The following is a 24685-nucleotide window of genomic DNA, read 5'->3' on the forward strand; positions in this document are numbered from 1 at the left end:
GCCTAGAGCGCCCTTATGCGGTTCAGTGTGAAAATATCATGTGAAGTGATATACTAGTAAGTAAGTAATATGTTAATGATGAAGTAATAATGTGTTAATAATTTCACATTATTAATATATATATATATATATATATATATATATATATATATATATATATATATATATATATATATATATATATATATATATATATATTCCTGAGTATAAGTTCAGCCAAACTATGAAAAAACTGCGACTTATAGTATAGACTGTTTCCGATTATTCATCTACTTTTCTATTATATGTTTACTTGACTGTTACTTGTATCTACCTCATGCACTGGATGGAGGTCTCCAATTTCATTGTACTATGTAGAATGACAATAAAGGTTTTCTGATTCTGATTCTGAAAATATGGTATTTAAAATAACACTTGTAGTATTCTGCGTTTATCAATGCTTTACCAACATTGTAATTATTACTAAATCTCCATCAGGTTCTTCAAAATCCCTATTCTGATGGGCCACAGACCATTGCCAGTAATGCACAGTCCCACACACATTAAAACTTTCTTCTTTCCCACACAGGAGGAATCTGATGTAGGATTCAAACACCACCCCACCAGTTTGCCAGATCTGGTCAGCGTCTCTGACTTATTTGACTGTCTTATATATAAGATGAAACACTACGGGTTCAGATGTTTTTTTCTGCCAATTGGTACAATTTGGAAATGGTGTCATGGTCGATTATTTGTATTATTATCTAAACTAAAGACATCCGCTTCTGGGTCGAAGAGGACGCAGGCGCTCAATGTTCACCGCTTCTCCACCAGACTTAGCTTAGTTTTAGTCCTTTTCTTTCTTAACTTATTTTAAATCAATTTTAAAGTTGGTATTTTAGCGGGTTTTTTGCTACTTTTTGGCAACTCTCTGCAACTCCCTGCATCTTTTGGCTGCCAGCAATAGCAACAACCTCCACTACCAGCTGGCTGCCTGCTAGCAGCCCCGCCAACGCTAGCCTGGCTAATGGCGCTTTCAAGACGGGCAAGTTTGAGTGCTTCCTGCAGCCCGACACACAGCTTCCCATGATGTACATCGACGACTGCTTGCGCGCCACCCTGGAGGTGCTGGAGGCACGTATACAACATCAACGCCATGAGCTTCTCGCCCGAAGAGCTGGTGCGGGAGCTGCGCAAGCACGTGCCCGAGCTGGAGGTCTCGTACAACGTGGACCCTGTCCGGCAGGCCATCGCCGACTCCTGGCCGATGGACTTTGACGACTCCAATGCCAAACGCGACTGGGCCTGGAAGCACAGTTACGACCTGCCCGAGCTGGCGCAGACTATGCTCAACTTCCTCAGCCGCGACACGCGCATGGCCCATGCTAACTAGCTGCGCGGCGCCTGAGCTAAGCTAACGCAGCTTTTTTGTACATAGTGTATTTACGTTTGCGTTCCGTTTTTTTTTAGACTGATAATATGTTGTAATTGTGTCTACCGGATGTGAGTGAACGCTGGCGCGACTTGCTGCCGCTGCTCACCGGTCATTTTTTATACTATTTTATGTCTGTACGGCGACCTTGAGTGCCTTGAAAGGCGCCTTATAAATAAAATGTATTATTATTATTATACCAATTCATTTTGTATTGCTCAAAAGTCCAATTCATCATTGTTACAACTAGGTACATAGATACCGGCACACATCATGCTTCTCTTTAATGAGCCACAGACTAAATGTGGGTAGCATGTCACAAAAATCTGCATTCCCTCAAGTATGATGGCCTTTGTCAAACCATGTTTGATAAACCATATTGAATACCACACACTTATGAACTGATTGTTACTTTTAGCTTGGATGTTTTTAAAATGAGGGAAGAAGTTGCAGTGCCTGGCGAAACCCTATGCAAATGCCACACAGAAGGGACTGAGCAGAGCTCAAATCTAAAGCCTCTCCACTCAGGCATCTCTCATTTTTTTTCCCCATTTTCTTAAAAGAATATTATTCAGATATCTGAATCAGAATCTGATAATCAGAATTAAAGAGAAATTGAAATCTATTAAAACTACCAGTAACCAGATTGTTTTTTGCTTACAGTTGACTAACCTGAAAAAACTAGAGCACGTATGTCAGAGAGACCCCATTCAAAGGCCTTGCTCCAGTCCTGCACCCATAAAGCTTTGCAATAAATCCCAAGGTTAGTAATACTGACTGACATACTGACAATACAGAAGTTACAAGAATGACTGAAGCTGCTAAAAAAGTTCTTTCTTTCTTTCTTTCTTTCTTTCTTTCTTTCTTTCTTTCTTTCTTTCTTTCTTTCTTTCTTTCTTTCTTTCTGGCTGTCTGCACAATTATTGTGTTATATTATTATTATTATTATTATTATTATTATTATTATTATTACATAAATTCGCTCTGCCAACAAGTTTATATTATGGGTGTGTTTTTTGTTTGTTTGGTGTTTCAAAAAAGTACTTAGACTTAAACTACACACAAAATAACTGCTCATTCTAAACACAGGATTGATTGAGCTCATTATTCTTTACATGTCATAGGGAGTAGCAATCGCTTGGAGTCAGTTGGTGAAGATGATGAGCTCTCTCTGGAGAATGTTGTGAGGCGCTGTGACATTGTGGAGAAGTCCTCAAAGCCAGGCAGACGTAAACATTCCTTACCACAACAGCTAGATACTGCTGGAGATCGACTGGTCAGTGACTCACAAGGCTTGAAATAACTTTTTTCTTTAAAGAGCTGTTTCATTTTTCACTAACAAGCTCAGTTAGAAGAAGAAAGATGGATGGATGGATGGATGGATGGATGGATGGATGGACGGACGGACGGACGGACGGACGGACGGACAGATGAACCCATATGTGGAACAACTGTTGATCTATCTTGTGACCAGTTGTTTGCTTAACTCTGGGAATCAGCATCAGAATCAGCTATATTGACCAAGTTTGTGCATGCCAAACAGGGAATTTGACTCCGGTTGATCTAAGCCTCTGTACAACATTTAAGTGACTGACAATATTCAGGTAACTAACAACATTTAGTAAGTGGCGAAAGTGTCACGTTCCTGCGTCACCTGACTCCCAGCCAAGCCCCAATAAAGGAATTGTCAGCACCTGCTACAGCTCGTTAGGTCCACTACTTAACCTCTGTGCATTCTGCCAGTGGTTGTCAGTTCGTCTCCTTACCCTGCCCGTGACACCACTGCCTTTTTGTCCCCTGAACGATCTCTGTTGCCAACTGCTTCCATAAACTGACCGACCACGCCTGATCGCCGCTTGCCCCGACTACTTGCTCGTCCTTTGACCACGCTCCTGATCGCCGCCTGTCTCAACAACCTGCCTGCCTCCGACAACCTGCCTGCCTCCGACTACAACTACGCGCTGTGCTCTGCTGCTCAGCCACGCCAGACCGCAAGTCCAGCGTTCCACTTCCCCTTTCCCCCTTTTCAATAAAGGATCGTGCGCACTTGGTCGTCCTGTCTCTGTTCCGTGACAGAGAGAAGAATGTTATTGCACAGTGATGTCTCTGAGTCTCTGAGTGGTGTGAGTTCATCAGAGCGACAGCCTGGGGCAAGAAGCTGTGTCTGTGTCTGCTGGTTTTGGTGTACAGCACTCTGTAACGCCGTCCGGAGGGAAGGAGTTTGAACAGACTGTGATCTGTGTGAGAAGGGTCTGCGGAGATGTTACTTGCACGTTTCCTGGTCCTGGACAGGTACAAGTCTTGGATAGATGGGAGATTGTTCCCCATTATCTTTTCCACAGACGTGATTGTCCGTTGCAGTCTGTGTTTGCCTTGTTTGGTGGCCGATCCAAACCGGACAGTGATGGAGGTGCAAAGGACTGGATGATGGCAGCGTAGAAGGTCTTAGACTTAGACTTAGGCAAACTTTATTGTCATTTTTGTCTGCACAGGGTGCATACAAAACGAAATTCCGTTACATACAGCTTACAACACTGCAGTGATATTGCGGTTTAATGAAAATAACATACTATATAAAAATATAAAATAAAACAAGTATAAAGTGCAGCAGTGATAAGTATGTAATAGTGCAAGGAGAAAAAACAGTATTTAAAAAGTGTGCAGAGGAATGCTAAACCAGGTTGCGTACTTTTAAATTTACATGGATTATAAACGTTCAGCAAAGTTGGCAGTGCAAGATAGTGGTTCGTAGTGTCATAATGTTCAGTTCTGTGTATGTGTGATGCAGAGTCCAGTTTAGAGTTCAACAGTTCAAATGTTCAACAATCTGATGACAGCAGGGAAAAAGCTGTTGCAGAACCTGGTGGACCTCTTCCCAGAGGGCAGCAGGGAGAACAGTCCATGGTGGGGGTGTGATGGGTCACTGATGATTTTACGGGCTCGGGACACGCAGCGCTGAGATGAAATGTCCTGAATGGAGGGAAGAGGAGCCCCAATGATCCTCTCTGCTGTCCTCACCACTCTCCTCACGTTCTTCCAAACGGAGGCGCTGCAGCCGCCACGCCACACAGAGAGACAGCTTGTCAGAATGCTCTCTATGGTGCTTCTGTAGAACGTCCTCAAGATGGGTGGGGGCAGGTGGGCTCTCCTCATCCTCCGCAGGAAGTACAAGCGCTTCTGTGCCCTCTTGACCAGTGCCGTGGTGTTCACAGTCCAGGTGAGGTCGTCTGTGATGTGGACACCCAGGAATTTGGTGCTGCTGACCACCTCCACAGCTGAGCGTGGTGAGGCTGGTTTTTCCTGAAGTCGACGGTGATCTACTTTGTCTTCTCCACATTCAAGATCAGGCTGTTGTCTCTGCACCAGCCCACCAGCTGCTCCACCTCCTCTCTGTAGTCCAGGTCGTTGTTGTCTCTGATGAGGCCCACCACCGTTGTGTCGTTTGCGAACTTCACGATGTGATTGGTGGTGAACCTGGGGACGCAGTCGTGTGTCATCAGGGTGAACAGCAGGGGGATCAGGACGCAGCCCTGAGGGGAGCCTGTGCTGAGGGTAATGACATCGGAGGTGTTCTGTCCGACCCGGACTGACTGAGGTCTGTTGGTGAGGAAGTCTAGCAGCGAGTTGCGAAGGAGGGTGCTGAAGCCCAGGTGTTCCAGTTTTCCTATCAGATGCTGTGGGATGATGGTGTTAAACGCTGAATTGAAGTGCAGGAACAGCATCCGCACAAGGGTGTTCTTCTCATCCAGGTGAGCCAGGCTCAGGTGAAGAGCAGAGGAGATGGCATCCTCAGTGGAGCGGTTCTGCCGGTAGGCAAACTGGAACGGGTCGAATGTTGGGGGGAGTCTGGAGACGATGTGTTCTTTAAGCAGCCTTTCGAAGCCCTTCATCATGATGGGAGTCAGTGCAACAAGCCGATAGTCATTAGTTGTAGTCTGTAATCGCCCGTACGCCTTGCCACATACTCCTGGTGTTGTTGGCGTCGTGGAAAAGATCCTGAATTTTCCGACTGTGGCTCCGCTTCGCTAACCTGATGGCCCGGTTCAAGTTGGCTCTCGCTGTCCTCAGTGCCTCCTTGTCGCCAGCCTTGAAGGCAGAGTTCCGTGCTCGTAGCGTTTGACGTACCACCTCAGTCATCCAGGGTCGTTGGTTGGCCCGGGTGATGATGTTCTTAGTGGTGCTGACGTCCTCGGTGCATTTGTTGATGTAGGGTGACACAGTCATGGCGTACTCATCAATGTTGATCTGGTTGTCATATGTTGCTGCTGATTTGAACATGTCCCAGTCAGAGCACTCAAAGCAGTCCTGGAGTGCCTCCATGGCCCCCTCAGACCACACCCTCACCTGCTTCACTGTGGGTTTTGCTCTGATCAGCAGGGGCCTGTATGCAGGGATTAGCATAACAGATAGGTGGTCTGAAGAGCCGAGGTGGTGGCGGGGGGCTGCTCTGAATGCATCTTTTATATTGGTGTAAACCAAGTCGAGAGTGTTCTCTCCCCGAGTTGGAAAATCCACGTGTTGGTAAAAATGAGGGAGAATAGTCTTCATATTAGCCTGGTTAAAGTCCCCAGCAATGATGAAAACACCCTCTGTGTGCGTGGATTGCAGCTCGCCGATTGCCCGATAGAGAACGCTCATGGCCTCTTTAGTATTAGCGCTGGGAGGCACATACACAGCAGTGATGCTAATAACAGTAAACTCCCTGGGCAGGTAGAAGGGTCTGCAGTTAACAGTCAAAAGCTTCATGTCCGAAGAGCAGAAGCTAGCGACAGATCTAGCATTTTTACATCAGTTGTTGTTGATGTAAACACACAGTCCACCCCCTCGGGATTTACCGTTTAGTTCGCTGTTTCTGTCGGCGCGGAATGTAGCGAGCCCCTCCAGGCTAACGGCATCTTCAGCAGCTCCTGTGGCAGGTTGAATTTCCTGAGCTGTCTCAGAAAGTACAACCTCTGCTGGGCCTTCTTCTGGACAGAGCCTATGTGGCTGTTCCATTTCATGTCCCGGGAGATTGTGGATCCCAGGAACTGTCTGTGGTGGGAATAGCATTACTGAGGATGGTGAGGGGTGGAAATGGCGAAGGGTCTCTTCCGAAGTCCACTGTCATTTCCACGGTCTTGAGCAGGTTCAGCTCCAGGTGGTTTTGGCTGCACCAGTGGACCAGCCGCTCCACCTCCTGTCTGTACGCAGTCTCGTCACCGTTCCGGATCAGTCCAATGAGAGTGCCGTCGTCCGCATACTTCAGGAGCTTCACAGAAGAGTCGCCTGAGGAACAATCGTTGGTGTAGAGCGAGAAGAGCAATGCGGACAGTACACACCCCTGGGGGGCGCCAGTGCTGGTAAACCGGGTGTCGGATGTGATGGTCCCCAGCCTCACCTGCTGTCTCCTGTTGGTCAGGAAGCTGGTGATCCACTGACAGGTGGAGGCAGGCACCGCGAACTGGATGAGCTTCTGGTGGAGGATGTCAGGAGCAATGGTGTTGATCGCCGAGCTGAAGTCCACAAACAGGATCCTGGCGTACGTATCTGGGGTGTCTAGGTGGCGCAGGATGTAGTGCAGCCCCATGTTGACCGCATCATCCACCGACCTGTTTGTACGGTAGGCAAACTGCAAGGGGTTGAGCAGGGGGCCTGTGATGTCCTTCAGGTGGCTCAACACTAGCCTCTCAAAGGATTTCATGACCACAGATGTCAGGGGGATGAGTCTGTAATCATTCAATCTTGTGATGGCGGGCTTCTTGGCCACCGGTACAATGGTGGAGCTTTTAAAGCACGAGGGCACCTCACACAGCTCCAGGGTACGGTTTGAAGATCTGTGCAAAGGTGGGTGCTAGCTGTTTAGCACAGACTTTCAGCCAGGAGGGGGACACGCCGTCTGGGCCTGGTGCCTTCCTGACCTTCTGTCTCAGGAAAATCTGACACAGCTTCTCCTCACGGATCTGAAGCGCGGGCGCGGCTTCTGGAAGAGAGAGAGTAGGTGATAACGGTGGTGGAGGTGTGAAGAGGGAGTGTTGTGGGGAGAGGTGTGGATGTTGATTGTGATGCAAGAGGTCCTGTTGAGTGGTTGGACCGTTCAAACCTGCAGTAAAACCTGTTTTGCTGTTTGCAAGCCTTGGGTTCTCCACAGGATGGTGGGTTGGTCTCTTGAAGCCCGTGATGCTCTGCAGGCCTTTCCACATTGATCAGGGATAATGTGGAGTTGTCTCTCCAAGCTCTGCCCATAGCTCCTCTTAGCTTTCCTGATCTCTCGGGTCAGTGTTCCTTGCCTGCCTGAACAGGTCACGGTCCCCACTCCTGTAGGCCTCCTCCTTGTCTTCACGCAGCATTCTGAGGTTTGGCAGAATGCTGCGGTCCATTCTGACAACTTTGGAGGGTGGATTCCGGAAGTTTCTGAGAGAGCGGAGGCTTCGTGGCCGTTTGTCTACTGTCGATCATCGGACACAAAGTATGGCTGCGGATCAAGAGGTTTGTACGGCTTCGTGCACCAACTGCACTCTATTCTTAGAGAGGTTGTCCCTGCTAGAGGTACGTGTCCGCCAGTTAGAGCAGAATAGTGCGATAACAGCAGATGTGGCGGACTGTAGTCAGCCCGCTAGCCCAGTTAGCATTAGCCCCAAGCGGCTTGCTAATTGCGAAGAGCCAGGTAAGACGCATAGCGGTCCAAAGTCATCTCGGTCTACTGGCCCTCGCACTTTGGTCATAGGTGACTCCATTACCCGAAATATTACGCTTAAAAATCCAGCCACGGTAATGTGTATTCCTGGGGGCAGAGCACCCGACATAGAAGCTAATCTGAGGGAGCTGACTCGCAATAGGCATAGTCAACAGCGTAGTTCCAACAACACTAGCTACTCTGACATAGTGATACACATCGGCTCCAATGATGTTAGGATGAGGCAATCAGAGATCACAAAGAAAAACATAGCGAGGACTTGTGATCTCGCCAGAAAGATGAGTCGGCATCGAATATTTGTCTCTGGCCCCCTGTCTGGGAGAGGCACTAATGAGAGGTTTAGTAGATTAGTCTCCCTTAATCGATGGATGGCTGGGTTCTGTATAAAGCAGGGACTGTATTTTATAGATAACTGGTCCTCCTACTGGGGCCGCCCCGACCTGCTGAGTGAAGGCGCCTTCACTCTTTCTAGAAATATAGATTACTGTTTGAGCCACTCATGAAAAGTCACTTTAGAGCAGGCCGGGGCACAGGTGATTAGACCACCTGTTAGGATGGGTTTGGAGTCTGTTAAGTTAAAGTTAACTAGCGCTAGGCTAGACTTCCAGCATGCACATAGCTATTCGTGTAGACTAGAGCGCGACAGTTTGAATAGTGCTGCAGTACACATAAACACACTTTCTACTGGGGTAGTAGACAAATCCAATCACTCCACCCCGACCGGTTTTGCTGATGAAACAGTGCCTGTTTCAGATAATTTTACGTGTGTAACAAATATTTACTATCAAATTCCCACGGTCGTATCGTCCCACCGCGCTAATAAACATTTGAGAGGTGATGTCAGGCCTAGAGAACACAATCTTACTCGCATCTCGTTGAAAAATCCTTCAATAGATACGCACCCTGATGGACCAATTACACTTAAACTCGGTTTTATGAATATTAGATCGCTTCATATGAAAGCAGTTCTCGTTAATGACCTCATCACGGAACATAATCTAAACGTTTTTGGTCTTTGCGAGACCTGGTTAAAACCTAATGAACTGCTGCCGCTTAACGAGGCCTCGCCTCCAAATTTTGTGAGCTCACATGTGGCCCGTCCTCGAAAAAAGGGTGGGGGTGTCGCCCTCATCTCAAATTGCGAGCTTAGATTTAGGCTTCGTTCGATTAACATATTTAAAACATTTGAAGTTCTCACTGTCCGATCCACTGCTTTACCGTCATTTTATCTTGCTGTTATTTACCGTCCACCCGGGGCCTACTCTGGCTTCCTGGATGAATTTTCAGAATTCGCGGCTGATCTAGTGACAAATGCGGATAATATAATTATCATGGGTGATTTCAACATCCACATGAATTTACCGTCAGAGCCACTTACTTCGGCGTTTCAGACTTTAACTGATTCATTTGGTTTTACGCAAGCCGTACAGGCAGCAACGCATAAGAATGGAAATACCTTAGATCTGGTATTATCCTAAGGACTTGCAACCTCAAATATAGCAGTACTGCCATACACCACTGTTTTGTCTGATCATTACTTAATCAAATTTGAAATTTTAGTTCCTTGTCAAAGACAAGAGAGCAATCAGAATTATAGCAGCCGTAATTTTAACTCCATGACTGCAACTGCGCTATCTGAGTTACTGTCGCCGGCAACCGCCATATTTCCCGCATACAGTGGTGATAATATTACAAATGAATTCAATGCGACATTGTTAAATGCTATCGACTCTGTGGCGCCGCTACGTCTGAAAACTCGCCGTAGATTGCCTACTCCGTGGTTCACAGATGAAACACGTACGCTTAAGCAATTATGTAGAAAGCATGAGTGCAGATGGCGTTTAACAAAACTTGAGGTTTTCCATCAGGCATGGCAGGACAGCCTCCTGAAATATAAAGATGAACTTATCTTAGCAAAAACTCGTTATTTTAAAAGTGTGTCCCTTGAAAGGCTTACACAATTGGTTAGTGCAGTTAAACAAACAACATGTTTACTCAACCCGCTTCCAGCCAAACTACTTAAAGAATTATTTCAAATTTTAGGACTGTCCGTCTTAAATATAATCCATCTGTCTGTCCCCTCTGGGATAGTGCCAACAGCCTTTAAAACCGCTATCATTAAACCATTACTTAAGCGACCAAATCTTGACCCGGACTGTCTCAGTAATTATAGGCCAGTTTCAAACCTCCCATTCATAGCAAAACTTCTTGAAAAAGTAGTAGCGCAGCAGCTTATTGATTACATGGTCGCCAATAATCGATATGACTCTTTTCAGTCTGGTTTTAGAGTTAATCATTCCACTGAGACAGCACTTGCTAAAGTGACTAATGATCTCCTCATAGGTATGGATTCAAACACTTCATCTGTATTGTTACTACTCGATCTTAGTGCTGCCTTCGACACTGCAGACTTCGATATTTTATTAGGGCGTCTTAAAAGTTGTGTTGGTATTTCAGGGTCAGCACTAGGCTGGTTATATTTCTATCTATCAGACAGGATGCACCGAGTGGTCCATGGCAATACGTCCTCTGAGCTCTATAATGTTACGTGTGGTGTCCCACAGGGATCGGTACTCGGACCAATTTTATTTAATATTTATATGATTTCGCTTGGGGACACAATACGTAAATATCATATTAATTTTCAATGCTACGCAGAATTGTTGTAATCTTGAGGTTTGCCTTGCGGAGATCAAGCAATGGATGTCTCTCAACTTCCTTCGTCTTAACCCAGATAAAACTGAGATGTTGATAATTGGTCCAACCCATTATCAACACTTATTTAAGGAAACCACTATAACTATAGATAACCGTACTATCACTCAGAGCGATACTGTAACTAATCTCGGGGTACTATTTGGCCAAACGCTCTTCTTTCAAAAGCACATTAAGAATATAACCAGAATTCCATTTTTTCACCTTTGTAATATTGCTAAGATTCGCCCGATCCTCTCGACCGGTGATGTGGAAACTATTAAACATGCGTTCGTCACGTCGCGCCTGGACTACTGTAATGTTTTATTCTCTGGTCTTCCTAAGTCCCACATCAAAAGTCTACAGTTAGTACAAAATGCTGCTGCGAGGCTGCTCTCACGGACAAGAAAATTTAATCACATTACCCCAATATTAGCCAATTTACATTGGCTCCCGGTCCATTTAAGATGTGACTTCAAGGTTCTTCTATTAACCTATAAATCACTGCATGGCTTAGCGCCTTCATATCTCGTCGACCTAGTTGTTCCTTATGTTCCGTCTCGTAACCTTCGTTCGCAAAACGCTAGCCTTTTAGTGACACCGAGGGCCAAGAAAATGTCTGCAGGGTCTAGAGCATTTTCTATTCGGGCTCCAGAGCGTTGGAATGTCCTACCAATGGATATTAGAACTGCTACCTTAGTAGAAACATTCAAGACACGTTTAAAGACACATTTCTATGATATGGCCTTTAATTAACCTGTAGTGGCCGATTCGGCTGGAGTTTGTTTTCGCTCCCTCTCCCCACCCCCCACCCCTCCCCGGCTGGGGAGGTGGTTAGGTGGCACCCAAGCTGACAGTGGCTATCTGGATTCTGGTGAACCAATTCAGGATGAGGGAACTGCAGTGCAACCTCCTCGAAGACTGCCAGGTCAATCGAGTGCACCTCCGGCAGCTCTTTGCTTTGACTTGGACATCCACTTTTTCATTGATTTTCATATTATGTATTATTTGTGCCCTCTCTGCATCCATTGCAACCTGGTGATCCTTAAAGGGGGATCCTTCCATCTGTGGTCCCTTCTCAAGGTTTCTCATTTTCCCCTGGTAGGGTTTTTTTGAGTTTTTCCTTGCCCTTTTGGGAGCTTAAGATCAGGGGATGCTTTGAGAATAATTGTCAATTTTTGTCTATGTGAAGCCCTTTGAGACTGCTTGTGATTTAGGGCTATACAAATAAACGACTTGACTTGACGTGTTGTTGTTGTACGTGCAGAAGGTCTTAGTCTGCACACACAAGTACTCACAAAAGCTGATGTATGATGTCACAGTGTCGGTGAGTTCATGCAGGTCTGAAGTTGCAGCTTCAAAAACACCCCAATCGGTGCCGTCAAAGCAGGCTTGGAGGTCCTGCTTTGACTTGACTGTCCATTTCCTCACAGTCCTCACCACAGGCTTAGAAATTTCTAATTTCTGCCTGTAGGTTGGGATCAGATGAACTAGATAGTGGTCCGAGAGTCCTAAAGCTGCACGGGGCACAGGGTGGTATGCGTCCTTTATTACGGAGTAGCAGTGGACCAGTGTCTGTGTGCCTTTGGTGGGACACGTTATATGCTGTATTTGGGGAGTTCGTATGTGAGGTTCACTTTGTTAAAATCACTCAAAACAATGATAAATGAGTTCGGTAGTTTTTTCTTCATGTGCAGCTGCATGGCTTCAATCGCACGTGCGTGTGGTGAAATGTAAACAGCCGCCATTACGATTGAGGAGAACTCCCTTGGTGAATAAAACGGCCGTCAGTTTATGAAAAGTGTCCTAAGAGAGGGCTGCGAGACTCTTTCAACACTGTGGCATCAGTACACCAAGCTTTATTAATGTAGAAGCATAGACCACCTCCCTTTGTTTTTCCCGTGAGCTCCGTGATCCAGGCAGCTGTACGGCTTGGTGGGGGATGTGTTCGTTGAGCCACGTTTCGGTGAAGCACAGGGCAGCGGATCTGTTAAAGTACGGGTTCCTTGGGATGAGAAGCAGCAGTTCGTCCATCTTGTTCGCCAGGGAGCCGACATTCGCCAGAAGAATTGATGGTAGGGGAGCATGAGGAACCCTATCTGCTTCAACTTTACGTGGGCTCCGGTGCGCTTGCCACGCCGCCGTCTCCAGCAGAACTTGTAGCTCCGGCTAGAATCTCCGTCAAACTGCCTGCATCACTGAAAACAGGAAAGAAAGTGCCAGGAGAAGACTGTCCGATGTTTAACAGTTCTTCTCTGCTAAAAGTGATCCGGGATGGGCAGCAGGAGACGCAGAAAATACACAATTAGGTTTATCTGTATTCGGATTACGTTGTGGCAGACTTTAGGACCAGGCCTCTCACTCAGAAGGCCGGCAGTTAAGGGCGGGTTTGTACGTATGTTCTTTTTTGCATTGTATTGACTTTGTTCACTTGTGTCAGTGAGAGATTAAAGACGTGTTACTTACTTCCACCACGTCTTTTTTTCTATTACTGGAATGGAGTTAAATTTTTTGTATCCTGAATACGAAGCTTTGTAATATCATCAATGGGAGAGACCTCACAAGTCTATTTACACTGATGTTAGTTTTGTTGATCAAAACATTTCAACTTGTCTAACCTATTGCTATTGTATATCATTGCCGTGCTGATAAATATGCACGAGTTGTAGTTTTGAGCTAAATAAAGTTTTCGTGTCATGTCCGGATATGGGGCTTTGGGAATGTGTCTCTGTGGTTTAGAACTCGAAATTATGACTCTTGAGTAATGATGACCAAAAGCAACGAAATTATTCATTTTAGGATTCTACACAGTGTCACATCAAATCCTATTTCATTTCATCCTGGCTATCGTGATAACAATGACTTAGAAATGGCCACCAATTGCTCTGTTAATGAGGAACTAAAAAAAATTAAAAAGGCAAACTGTTTCCTGGCAGCGTGACGGGTAACCAAACCAATCCCAGCGTTAATTCATGGTAATATATACATTTGAATGAATCGGTAACTGCAAGGAATTGAGTAGAAATTTAAAATGGGTAAAATTTATGAAAAGATAAGTAAAGACAGTTTGTATTAAGAAGTATAAGAAGTTGGCACAAATGAGTTTTGGCAGTTTAACTTTTCTTTTCATTTTTATTTTGTTGTTAAACTGCTTTTCCCTTCCAGGAATATCAGATAGTAAAGAAGTCAGCACGTTCATTGAGCACCATTCAAGTGGAATCCCCATGGAGACTTGCACAGCCATCCATTATCTCCAGTATAGTACTGATGAAAGGCCAAGGAAAGGTGGGTGTGCACTCCTGTCATGTAATATGCAATAAAGCCTGTAAAGTGTAATTGAAGTATCGATGTTCCCAGCAACAAATCAATACAGTGAAACATCGAATCTCAATGCTAATTTGTTCCAGAAGAAGCGTTGAGAAGTGAAACTGTTGAGTTCCAAAGCAATTTTCCCCATTATAAATAACTGAAAACACAATAATCCGGTCTCTTAGGCAGCAAGTTTTTTACCCTAACGTTGACTTTTTTATACCACAATTGTGGAGCAAAAATGTGCAGAGTTGAATATGCAATATAAATTAAAAAAAGAAATATAATTAAAACTGTAAATTCAAGATCTACATACTTTGACATTGATGAGGTGCTGAATCTATGAACGCGTGGGTGGAGGGGAGGTGCGGGGGGAGGGAGTCATTGTAAGAGGAATCCACTTCCAAAAACAAAATCCGGTTGTTGCATTTTCTCAGTGTTTTCCTTTCTTTGTTTTTATCACTGGGACCTGGATGGTAACCCTTCGTAACCCCCTTAGCAACACTGCCAGTTTTTATTGCTTCTCTAGTCCTCAGAAATACATTTATGGTCGATTTTAGCACTTTGTATTCTGATGTCAAGTCCGTCGCCCGAACTCCTTTCATACTTTTCTATGATTGTCTTATTCAGCTGTATTTTTGTCCTCTCCACTTTCCTCTTCTGCTTTTCTCCTGCATCTTTCTTAGGGCCCATGTGTATTGTCTTGTACAATGCAGCCTTACCGTCGTCAACCAACGCCGACTAGCGGCAGGTGGAACAAACAACGTCGTTGTTCACAATAGCCACGTGAATCGGGTTGGTTTCCAAAACTTTGTCTGAGAACCGGGACCCTATTTTATTTTACTTTGATTTATATTATTTTAGTTCATTATTTATTCTTCAATTCTATCTTTTTCATTGGCATTCTAACGGAAAGCGAAAGGATTTCATTGTACAAAGAAAGTGCTTTCATTGTACATATGACAATAAATGCTTTGAATCTGAAGTCAAGCATTCAATTTTAAACGTTGTAGCTCTGACTCCAATTCCGAACAGGTTTATCACTCTCATAACTAAACTGGCTGTAGTAGATATAAAGAGTTTTTCAGTTTTTGTTGGTGGGTATTGCTTGCGTGCTTAGGCGGTCCATCGTAGTCTAAGATGACGTAGCTTTCATTTAGTTGATCTGGTTGGTGGCTATCGTTGCTGGCGACGATACCATTCCATGTGACTATGAAGTCCGATCCTGGAAAAACACATGTCCTGCCACAGTGCTCTGGATCAGGGGGCTGGTATGGTTCTGGATCTGCAGGATGGTGTCTTCGTCTCCGCAGGTCCCTCCGGTCTTGATTTCAACACTCCTCCAGGTACATGACCTCGTCATGGCACAACAAGCGCCACAGTGATCGGTTAGCTGCAGCTGCCTCAAGTTCATTGGGTTTGATGCTGCAACTCTTCAGTGTCCCTTTCAGTTGGTCTTTCTTGTTGTAGATAGTGACAATGTTGCTGTCTTTCAATTCTTGAGGCAGGGTCTTATTGTGCCGGATAGTTACTAAGAAGTGGAACAGCTTCCGCTTGAGAAGGTAGCCTCCTTCTCAGCATGGGCTTTACGCTTGGCGTCCAACAGTTCTTGTATTTCTACCAAGCTAATCTTGAACCAGTCTTGATAGCGCTTCTGATGGTTTCAGAGGCACCTTGGTGTAGTGTTGACCTCAGTTTTGCCTACTCACTGTCCTCCAAGGTGGAAAGCCCCATAGCCAGGTTGCTGCGGTAGTGAGTTGTGCACTCTGGAGAGTCCAGAGCCCTGCAGTTCAATCGCTTTCTTGGCTGTTGTTTTTTTTTGTGTGGGGGTTAGATTTTCATGAGATATATGGACTGATTTCCCTCGCCCGGACGCTGGTCACCGGGGCCCCCCTCTGGATCCAGTGGGGCTCGAAGGAGAGCATTATGGTGGCCCGGCCTTCACCCATGGGACCCAGCCGGGCACAGCCCGAAAAGGAAACGTGGTCCCCCTTTCCATGGGCTCACCACCTGTGGTAGGGGCCAAAGGGGTCGGGTGCAGTGTGAGCTGGGCGACGGCCAAAGACAGGGACCTTGGCGGTCCAATCCCCGGCTGCAGAAGCTCGCTCTTGGGACATGTAAAGTCACCTCTCTGTCTGGAAAGGAGCCCGAGCTGGTGTGTGAGGCAGAAAAGTTCCGACAAGACATAGTCGGACTTAACTCCACACACAGTTTGGGTTCCAGTACAAGCCGTCTCAAAAGGGGCTGGACATTGGGGTTCACCCAGGCGAACGAGAGGGTAGCCTCTCTCCGCCTTCCTTCCTATCTCTTGTTTGTGTCTATGCACCTAACAGCAGCTCAGAGTACCCACCCTTCTTGGAGTCCCTGGAAGAAGTGCCGGAGAGCGCTCCTTCTGGGGACTCCATTGTTCTACTGGGTGACTTCAATGCTCACGTGGGCAATGACAGTGAGACCTGGAAGGGCGTGATTGGGAGGAACTTCAACTCCCACCTCCGGCAGAACTTTTCCCATGTCCCGGGGGAGGCGGGGGACATTGAGTCTGAGTGGACCATGTTCCGCTCCTCCATTGTTGAGGTGGCCGACCGGAGCTGTGGCCGCAAGGTCGTTGGTGCCTGTCGTGGCGGCAATCCCCGAACCCACTGGTGGACACCTATCGGGCCGTTTTGGCCTGCGGGACTCCGGAGGCAGCTGACAGGTACCGGATGGTCAAGCGGAACGCGACTTCGGCGGTTAGTCAAGTCAAGTCAAGTTTATTTGTATAGCCCTAAATCACAAACAGTCTCAAAGGGCTTCACATAGCCAAAATTGACAATTATTCTCAAAGCATCCCCTGATCATAAGCACCCAAAAGGGCAAGGAAAAACTCAAAAAAACCCTGCCAGGGGAAAATGAGAAACCTTGAGAAGGGACCACAGATGGAAGGATCCCCCTTTCAGGATCACCAGGTTGTAATGGATGCAGAGAGTGCACAAGTAATACATAATATGAAAATCAATGAAAAAAAATGGATGTCGGAGGTGCCCTCGATTGTCCTGGCAGTGTCCTCAAGGGGGCCGAGCCGCAGCTCCCCCATCCCGAACTGGTCCCCGAGAATCCAGCCAGCCGCTTTTGAGCCACCGAACCCCCTCCCCAGCTGGGGAGGAGGTGGGCAGAGAGAACAGAACAAACTCCGGCCAAATCGGCCATCACAAGTTAGTTAAAGGCCATCTCATAGAAATGTGTCTTTAAACGTGTCTTAAATGTTTCTACTGAGGTAGTAGTTCTAATATCGATTGGTAGGGCATTCCAAAGCTCTGGAGCCCGAATAGAGAATGCTCTAGACCAGGGATGTCAAAGTCAAACACACCGAGGGCCAAAAAAACAAATTTGCTACAAGCCGAGGGCCGGACTGGTTCAATGTTTATTAAAATATATTGGAATGACACATAGCCTTTTGAACTAAGACCTAACACAGTGTACATTATTTAATGATTAAATGAATATGGCAATATTTTGTTATGGCTCTGTCAGTAACATTTTCAACAGCCAAACAGCAAAAAATTCAATTGTTTTAAAAACAAAATGTGTTTCTTAATATCAACATAAATGCATAAGTAAAAGTGCATGCATTATAAACTGAAAATGTATTATTGTGCTGCTCTATGATCTACCGATCATTGCTTTCAAATCGTAAAATAAAAAAATAATCAAATCAGTTGTATTCTTTCTCATGGCTCTTATCTGCAATTTTCCCTTGGTCCATTCAACTGAAAAATAAATATAAATAAATAAAATTCAAAAATTTACGGCACACAGACAATACAATACTTTCTTCAAAGAAAAATCACGTCTTGTAGAAACAAATGTAAAAATGTAACCGAATTAAAAAACAGAAAATACGTTACTGTTCTGTGATGCTCACTCGTCTGAGGCTGAGCCTGATACTTAGAGGTGTCTCATTGTTTGTACAAGTTCATCAATGTTCGGGGTTAGGCTCTGAGGCTCAAAACCCGTTTTTGATCAACTCTCCTTCTGCAAAGGGCCGGGCTGATTTGGCGATCTCTTTTGCCACAATAAAGCTAGCCTTGACAGCAGCCTCGCTTTGTGATTTAGCATACGTGAACATAGCCTGTCTGGACTTAAGGCCTCGTTTTAATTCTTCCACCTTCTGTAGCTTTTGTTCATATTCCATATTCTTGTCTTGGTCTGTGTGTTTCTTAGACGTTTGATAGTGCCTTCTTAAATTTAATTCTTTCATTTCTCCACACAGAAGACACACAGGTTTGCCTCTTACCTCCGTAAACATGTACTCTGCCTCCCACCTGGCCTGAGACCCCCTGTTCTCAGCGTCCACCTTACGTTTAGCCATTTTTGAGGAGGGGGGTATAAGAAAGTTGAACTCTGCTCTGACTACTGATGAATAATAAAGCCGCTTGTGCGAGCTGCAGGGACATCGCGAGCTACCGTTGCATTGTGGGAAATGTAGTGTTGGTGCGTGCAAAACACCAGCGGGCGGCTGTGGCCTACGGGCCGGTTCTAATAGTAATTCAATATCATCCAGGGGGCCATAGATAATCAATCCGCGGGCCGGATCTGGCCCGCGGGCCGTAACTCTGACATATGTGCTCTAGACCCTGCATGTCAGGCGCAGAGCAGGGAGAGGACTCGAATGCAGAGAGTTCAATGTCCAAAAAGGCTTTTATTGTCTCCACTGACAGTCGAACAAAAAACGCCTCACTAGGAGGGAAAAAAGGGAAAACAAAGGCGCCTCGAACCGAGGGAGAAAAAGGGGAAATCAAAGCGCCTCGAACCGAGGGAAATACAAAAACAAGGTAGCGATGTAACCAAGTTAACATCGGTGATCAAAGTCGCTCAAACAAGGCTTCTACGTGGAACTCGAGGGTTTCGTGATCGCTAGTGTTCTGACAAGGCAAGACGCACTGGCACTGGATACTAGGAAAGACGCGGGTTATATGGACACAGGAGGGGAACACAGGTGAAGACAGTTGGTCATTGACGCAGGTGCACACACTTGGAATCAGGGGTTCACGTGACCGGACGCACAGGGGAAGGACACACCGACTGGAACGAGAGGAAAATCACAATAAAACAGGAAATGATCCGGACGACACATGACAGCATGACATAACCCCCCCCTCTAGGGCCGGATTCCAGACGGACCCGGAGCATCGGGGTGAGCCGCGTAAAAGTCATCTAGTAGCCCGGGATCCAGGATATAGCTACGCGGCACCCATTGCCGCTCCTCTGGCCCGTAACCCTCCCAGTCCACCAGGAACTGCCAGCCCCGGCCCTTCCGGCGCACGTCCAGCAACTTTTTAACTGTGTAGGCAGGCCCACCCCCCACTGTCCGCGGAGGCGGGGGTGCCGCGGGAGCCGGCACCATCCCACTCTCCCTTACCGGCTTGACCTTCCCGACGTGGAAGGTGGGATGCATGCAAGGGACCAAGGCAGACAGAGTCGCACAGCCGCTGGACCGACGACCTTGGAGATCGGGAACGGCCCTACAAAACGGGGGGGGCAGCTTCCTGGAGCCCACCTGGAGGGGAAGGTCCCGGGCGGACAGCCAGACCCGCTGGCCGGGCCGGTAGACAGGCGCCAGACGACGTCTCCGGTCAGCCATCCTCTTCACCCTGTCGCCCTGGCGGACCAGTATGGCCCTTGCCGCCGCCCAGATGCGCCGACAACGTCTCACCACGGCGCGCGCCGAGGTAACTGACACCTCCGGCTCGCTGGCGGGGAAGAGCGGGGGCTGGTAACCAAAGACGCACATGAAGGGGGACATCCCGGTCGCCGTGCTGGGAAGGGAGTTATGGGCGTACTCTACCCAGGTCAAGTTTTGACTCCACGACGAGGGGTTCTGGGTTGCCAAACAGCGGAGGCCCGTTTCCAGCTGTTGGTTAATGCGTTCTGCTTGGCCGTTCGCTTCCGGGTTGTAGCCCGAAGTGAGGCTCATGGTGGCCCCTATAAGCTTGCAGAAGGCCCTCCAAAAGCGGGACACGAACTGGGGGCCCCTATCTGACACGACGTCCCGAGGAAATCCATGGATCCTGAAGACGTGGTCCATGAGAACTACTGCCGTACGTTTGGCCGAAGGTAATTTGGGCAGGGCAATGAAGTGAGCCATCTTGGAGAACCTATCCACGACGGTGAGTATTGTCGTCTTACCGCTAGACACCGGCAGTCCCGTGACAAAATCCACAGAGATGTCGGCCCATGGTCGAGAGGGAATGGAGAGAGGCTGCAGCAACCCCACACGGCGGCCCGGAGTGTTCTTACTTCGCGCACAGATGGAACAGGCTGCAACATACTCCCGGACGTCCGCCCCCATGGAGGGCCACCAGAATCTTTGTTGGATGACGTGCAGGGTTCTTCGCACGCCCGGGTGACACGTGAGCCGAGAGGTGTGCGCCCAGTGGATCACTTGGGATCGTAGTTGGGGCGGAACAAACAGTCTATTCTCGGGGCTTCCCCTAGGGGGTGGATCATCGTGGTTTGCCCGCTTCACTAAGTCCTCTATGGGCCAGGTTACGGCTCCCACCACGCAGTGAGGGGGGAGAATGGGCTCTGGCTCTGTGGACACCGGGTATGGGCTGTAGACGCGTGACAGCGCATGAGGTTTGGTGTTCTTGGCCCCCGGTCTGTAAGACAACGTGAAATGGAAACGGTTAAAGAAGAGGGACCAACGAGCCTGGCGGGAGTTCAATCGCTTGGCCTCCTTGATATATTGCAGGTTCTTGTGATCGGTCCAAACCAGAAAGGGGTGTTGGGCTCCCTCCAGCCAGTGTCTCCATTCTTCCAGAGCCTTTTTGACCGCTAACAATTCCCGATCTCCGACGTCATAGTTCTGCTCCGCGGGGGTCAGCCGTCGGGACAAAAAGGCGCAGGGATGGAGCTTGTTGTCGACCTGGGATCTCTGAGACAGGACGGCGCCGATTCCCTGGCTGGAGGCATCAACCTCCACCACGAACTGACGAGATGGGTCAGGCAAGGTAAGGATTGGAGCGGTGGTGAACCGCCTCTTCAGCTCCTGGAAGGCGGCTTCAGCCTCCGCCGTCCAGCGAAACGGAACTGTCGGGGAGGTGAGAGCGTGCAGGGGAGCCGCGGTGGCGCTGAAGCCTCGTATGAATCGTCTATAAAAGTTAGCAAATCCTAGAAATTGCTGCACTCTTTTGCGGCTATCCGGTACCGGCCATTGGGTCACCGTGCTTACTTTGGCTGGGTCCATCTGGACCTTTCCTGGGGCTATGATGAAGCCAAGGAACGATATCGTTTCTGCATGGAACTCGCTCTTTTCGGCCTTGACATAAAGTCGATGGTCCAGGAGCCGTTGCAGGACCGACTTAACATGACTCTCATGGGTCCTCAAATCTGGTGAATAAATTAAGATGTCATCCAAGTAAACAAAAACAAAGTGGTCTAAGAAATCACTGAGAACGTCATTGATCATGGCTTGGAAGACCGCCGGGGCATTGGTGAGGCCGAACGGCATTACCCGGTATTCAAAGTGTCCCCGGGGAGTGTTGAAGCCCGTCTTCCACTCATCACCTTCCCGAATGCGCACGAGGTGATACGCGTTACGTAAATCTAACTTGGTGAATACCCGAGCCTGCTGCAACTGATCAAACACGGCCGACATGAGTGGGAGGGGGTACCGATTCTTTATAGTGATCTGTTTGAGGGGACTGTAATCTATGCAGGGGCGCAGGGTTCCGTCTTTCTTCCCCACAAAGAAAAATCCGGCCCCTGCAGTCGATGATGACGGCCTGATCAGACCTGCTTTAAGTGACGCGTCAATATAGTCATTTAAGGCCTTCTTTTCGGGGCCCGAAAGGGAATAAAGTCTCCCCTTGGGGATCGAAGCACCGGGCAATAGGTCTATGGCGCAGTCGTAGGGACGGTGGGGTGGTAAGGAGCTCGCCTTGGCTTTGCTAAATACCTCCGCAAGTTGATGGTAGCATTTGGGTACTCGGTTTAGATCTGGAGCTCTGAAATCTGGTTCAGGAGACGCAAGGTCCGAGGGAGAAGTGCAGGTGGACTCGATCGAAGGGTTTGGTTTGACACACGATACTTGGCACTGGGATGCCCACCCCTTTATCTCCCCTGACTCCCAGTTTATTGCAGGGTTGTGGTGTTTTAGCCACTGATAACCGAGGATAAGCGGATTCAGGGGGGAGGTGACTACATGCAGTCTTACTAGTTCATGATGAGTGCCAAACGACAATGAGAGGGGTTCGGTTATATAAGATACGTCAAAAAGGGCTTGTCCGTTAAGTGCCTTAGCCTTTATGGTTGTGTTCAAGGGTTCGGTCTTTACACCTATGCTGCGAGCAAAAGCCCAGTCAATCAGATTCTCGTCGGCCCCTGAGTCAATCAACACCCCGAGCTCGAGTTCCTTGCCTTGGCAGGTTAGCGTCCCAACGGGTAGAACCCTATTCTTCTGCCGGACCACGAAGAAGGTGCTTACCCTCAGCGCCCTCCGCTCCGGGCAGGAGAGGAGGAGATGACCAAGCGCCCCGCAGTAGTAGCATCTGCCCTCCTGGCGTCGACGTTGTCTTTCCTCTTCGCTCAATTTGGCCCGGCCGAGCTGCCTGGGTTCCGTCCCCTTGAGTGGCCCGGCCGGGATCGATCTTTGGTGGTGCGTCTCGTGGGATGACCGCCCGCCCAATGATGCGGAAGGAGTAACGATCGCACCCCGGCTTGCGCGCTGCTTCCTCCACTCCTTTAGTCGGTTGTCAGTTCGGACGGCCAACGCGATGAGCGCGTCGAGCTCCACAGGAAGATCAAGGGAAATGAGTTGGTCCTGGATGGTCCCGGAAAGACCCTGGAGAAAAGCATCGTACAGAGCCGTCGAGTTCCATCCGCTTTCCGCGGCCAGAGTGCGGAAGCGGATCGCGTAGTCGCTGACTGTCTCTCGACCCTGGGTGATGTGGGACAGCTCTCGTGCCTTCTCTCGGTCCATGGGAACTGGATCGAACACCATGCGCAGGGCCTCGATGAATCCGGAAAACGAGTGACAGGTAGCGGAATTCCTGGCCCATTCTGCGGTCGCCCACGTCCGGGCTCTTCCCGTCAAATAGGAGATCGTGTATGCCACCCGGGAGCGTTCCGTTGGGAAGTCGCCGGGAGCTCGCTCGAACTGCATCTCGCAATTCGTTATAAAGGCTCGACTCAGCCCGGGTTCCCCTGCATATCGTTCTGGGGAAGCCAGTCTGATCCCCCTCGCCAGAGGCCGCTGTGGAACAGGGCGTCGCAGCTCGCCCCGTGGTCAGCAGAGCGAGGACGTCTTGCATCTGACGACTCAGCGAATCCACCTGGGCGGCCACCGCCTCTCTGAAGCCTTCCTGGTTCTTTACCAGTTCCTGAACGCCAACACTCAGAGCGTCTACCTGCTTCTGCTGTTGGCCCAGTTGCGCAGTCTGGGAGCGTACTTGGGCGACCAGCTGCGCTGTCTCTGCCGAGTCCATGTCTGGCCAGTGCGTAATGTCAGGCGCAGAGCAGGGAGAGGACTCGAATGCAGAGAGTTCAATGTCCAAAAAGGCTTTTATTGTCGCCACTGACAGTCGAACAAAAAACGCCTCACTGGGAGGGAAAAAAGGGAAAACAAAGGCGCCTCGAACCGAGGGAGAAAAAGGGGAAATCAAAGCGCCTCGAACCGAGGGAAATACAAAAACAAGGTAGCGATGTAACCAAGTTAACATCGGTGATCAAGGTTGCTCAAACAAGGCTTCTACGTGGAACTCGAGGGTTTCGTGATCGCTAGTGTTCTGACAAGGCAAGACGCACTGGCACTGGATACGGGGAAAGACGCGGGTTATATGGACACAGGAGGGGAACACAGGTGAAGACAGTTGGTCATTGGCGCAGGTGCACACACTTGGAATCAGGGGTTCACGTGACCGGACGCACAGGGGAAGGACACACCGACTGGAACGAGAGGAAAATCACACAATAAAACAGGAAGTGATCCGGACGACACATGACAGCATGACAAAGCGTCTGACTTGGGCTATGGAAAAGAAGCACTGGACAGTTGTAGAGTGGTCCAAAGTCCTCATTTCAAATGAAAGCAAGTTTTGTATTTCCTTTGGAAGTCAAGGCGCCAGAGTCTTGAGAAAGACTGGAGAGGAGTAAAATCCAAGTTGCTTGAAATCCAGTATGAAGTTCCCACAGTCAGCAATGGTTTGGGGAGCCGTCAGCTGCTGGTGTTGGTCCACTGTGTTTCATCAAGTCCAGAGTAGATGCATCTGTGTACCAAGAGATTTTAGAGCACTACATGCTTCCGTCTGCTGAAAAGCTCTACGGAGATGATGATTTCATTTTCCAGCATGATCTGGCACCAGCCCACAGTGCTAAAACCACCAGTAAATGGTGTACTGACCATGGCATTACTGTCCTCAATTGGCCTGCCAATTCCCCTGACCTGAACCCCATAGAGAATTTGTGGGGTATTGTGAAGAAGAAGCTGAAAGACACCAGACCCAACAATGCAAATGAGCTAAGGGCCGCTATTGAAGCATCCTGGGCATCCATAACACCTCAGCAATGCCACAGGCTGATTGCCTCCATGCCACGCTGCATTGATGCAGTAATCCGTGCAA

General features: G+C 48.2%; 1 protein-coding gene across 1 annotated transcript in view; it reads left to right on the plus strand.

The window, feature by feature from the left end:
- Positions 1 to 24685, plus strand: part of LOC125993649 (PDZ domain-containing protein 2-like) — a 135696-nt gene that overhangs the window by 59452 nt on the left and 51559 nt on the right. Inside the window, exons 2-4 of the mRNA XM_068650096.1 lie at positions 2075 to 2174; positions 2536 to 2687; positions 13944 to 14063. Of these exons, the coding sequence (XP_068506197.1) occupies positions 14046 to 14063 (18 nt within the window). The 5' untranslated portion in view covers positions 2075 to 2174; positions 2536 to 2687; positions 13944 to 14045. The remainder of the gene's footprint in view (positions 1 to 2074; positions 2175 to 2535; positions 2688 to 13943; positions 14064 to 24685) is intronic.

Source organism: Syngnathus scovelli, chromosome 3 (assembly GCF_024217435.2).
Source record: "Syngnathus scovelli strain Florida chromosome 3, RoL_Ssco_1.2, whole genome shotgun sequence".
NCBI lineage: Eukaryota > Metazoa > Chordata > Actinopteri > Syngnathiformes > Syngnathidae > Syngnathus > Syngnathus scovelli.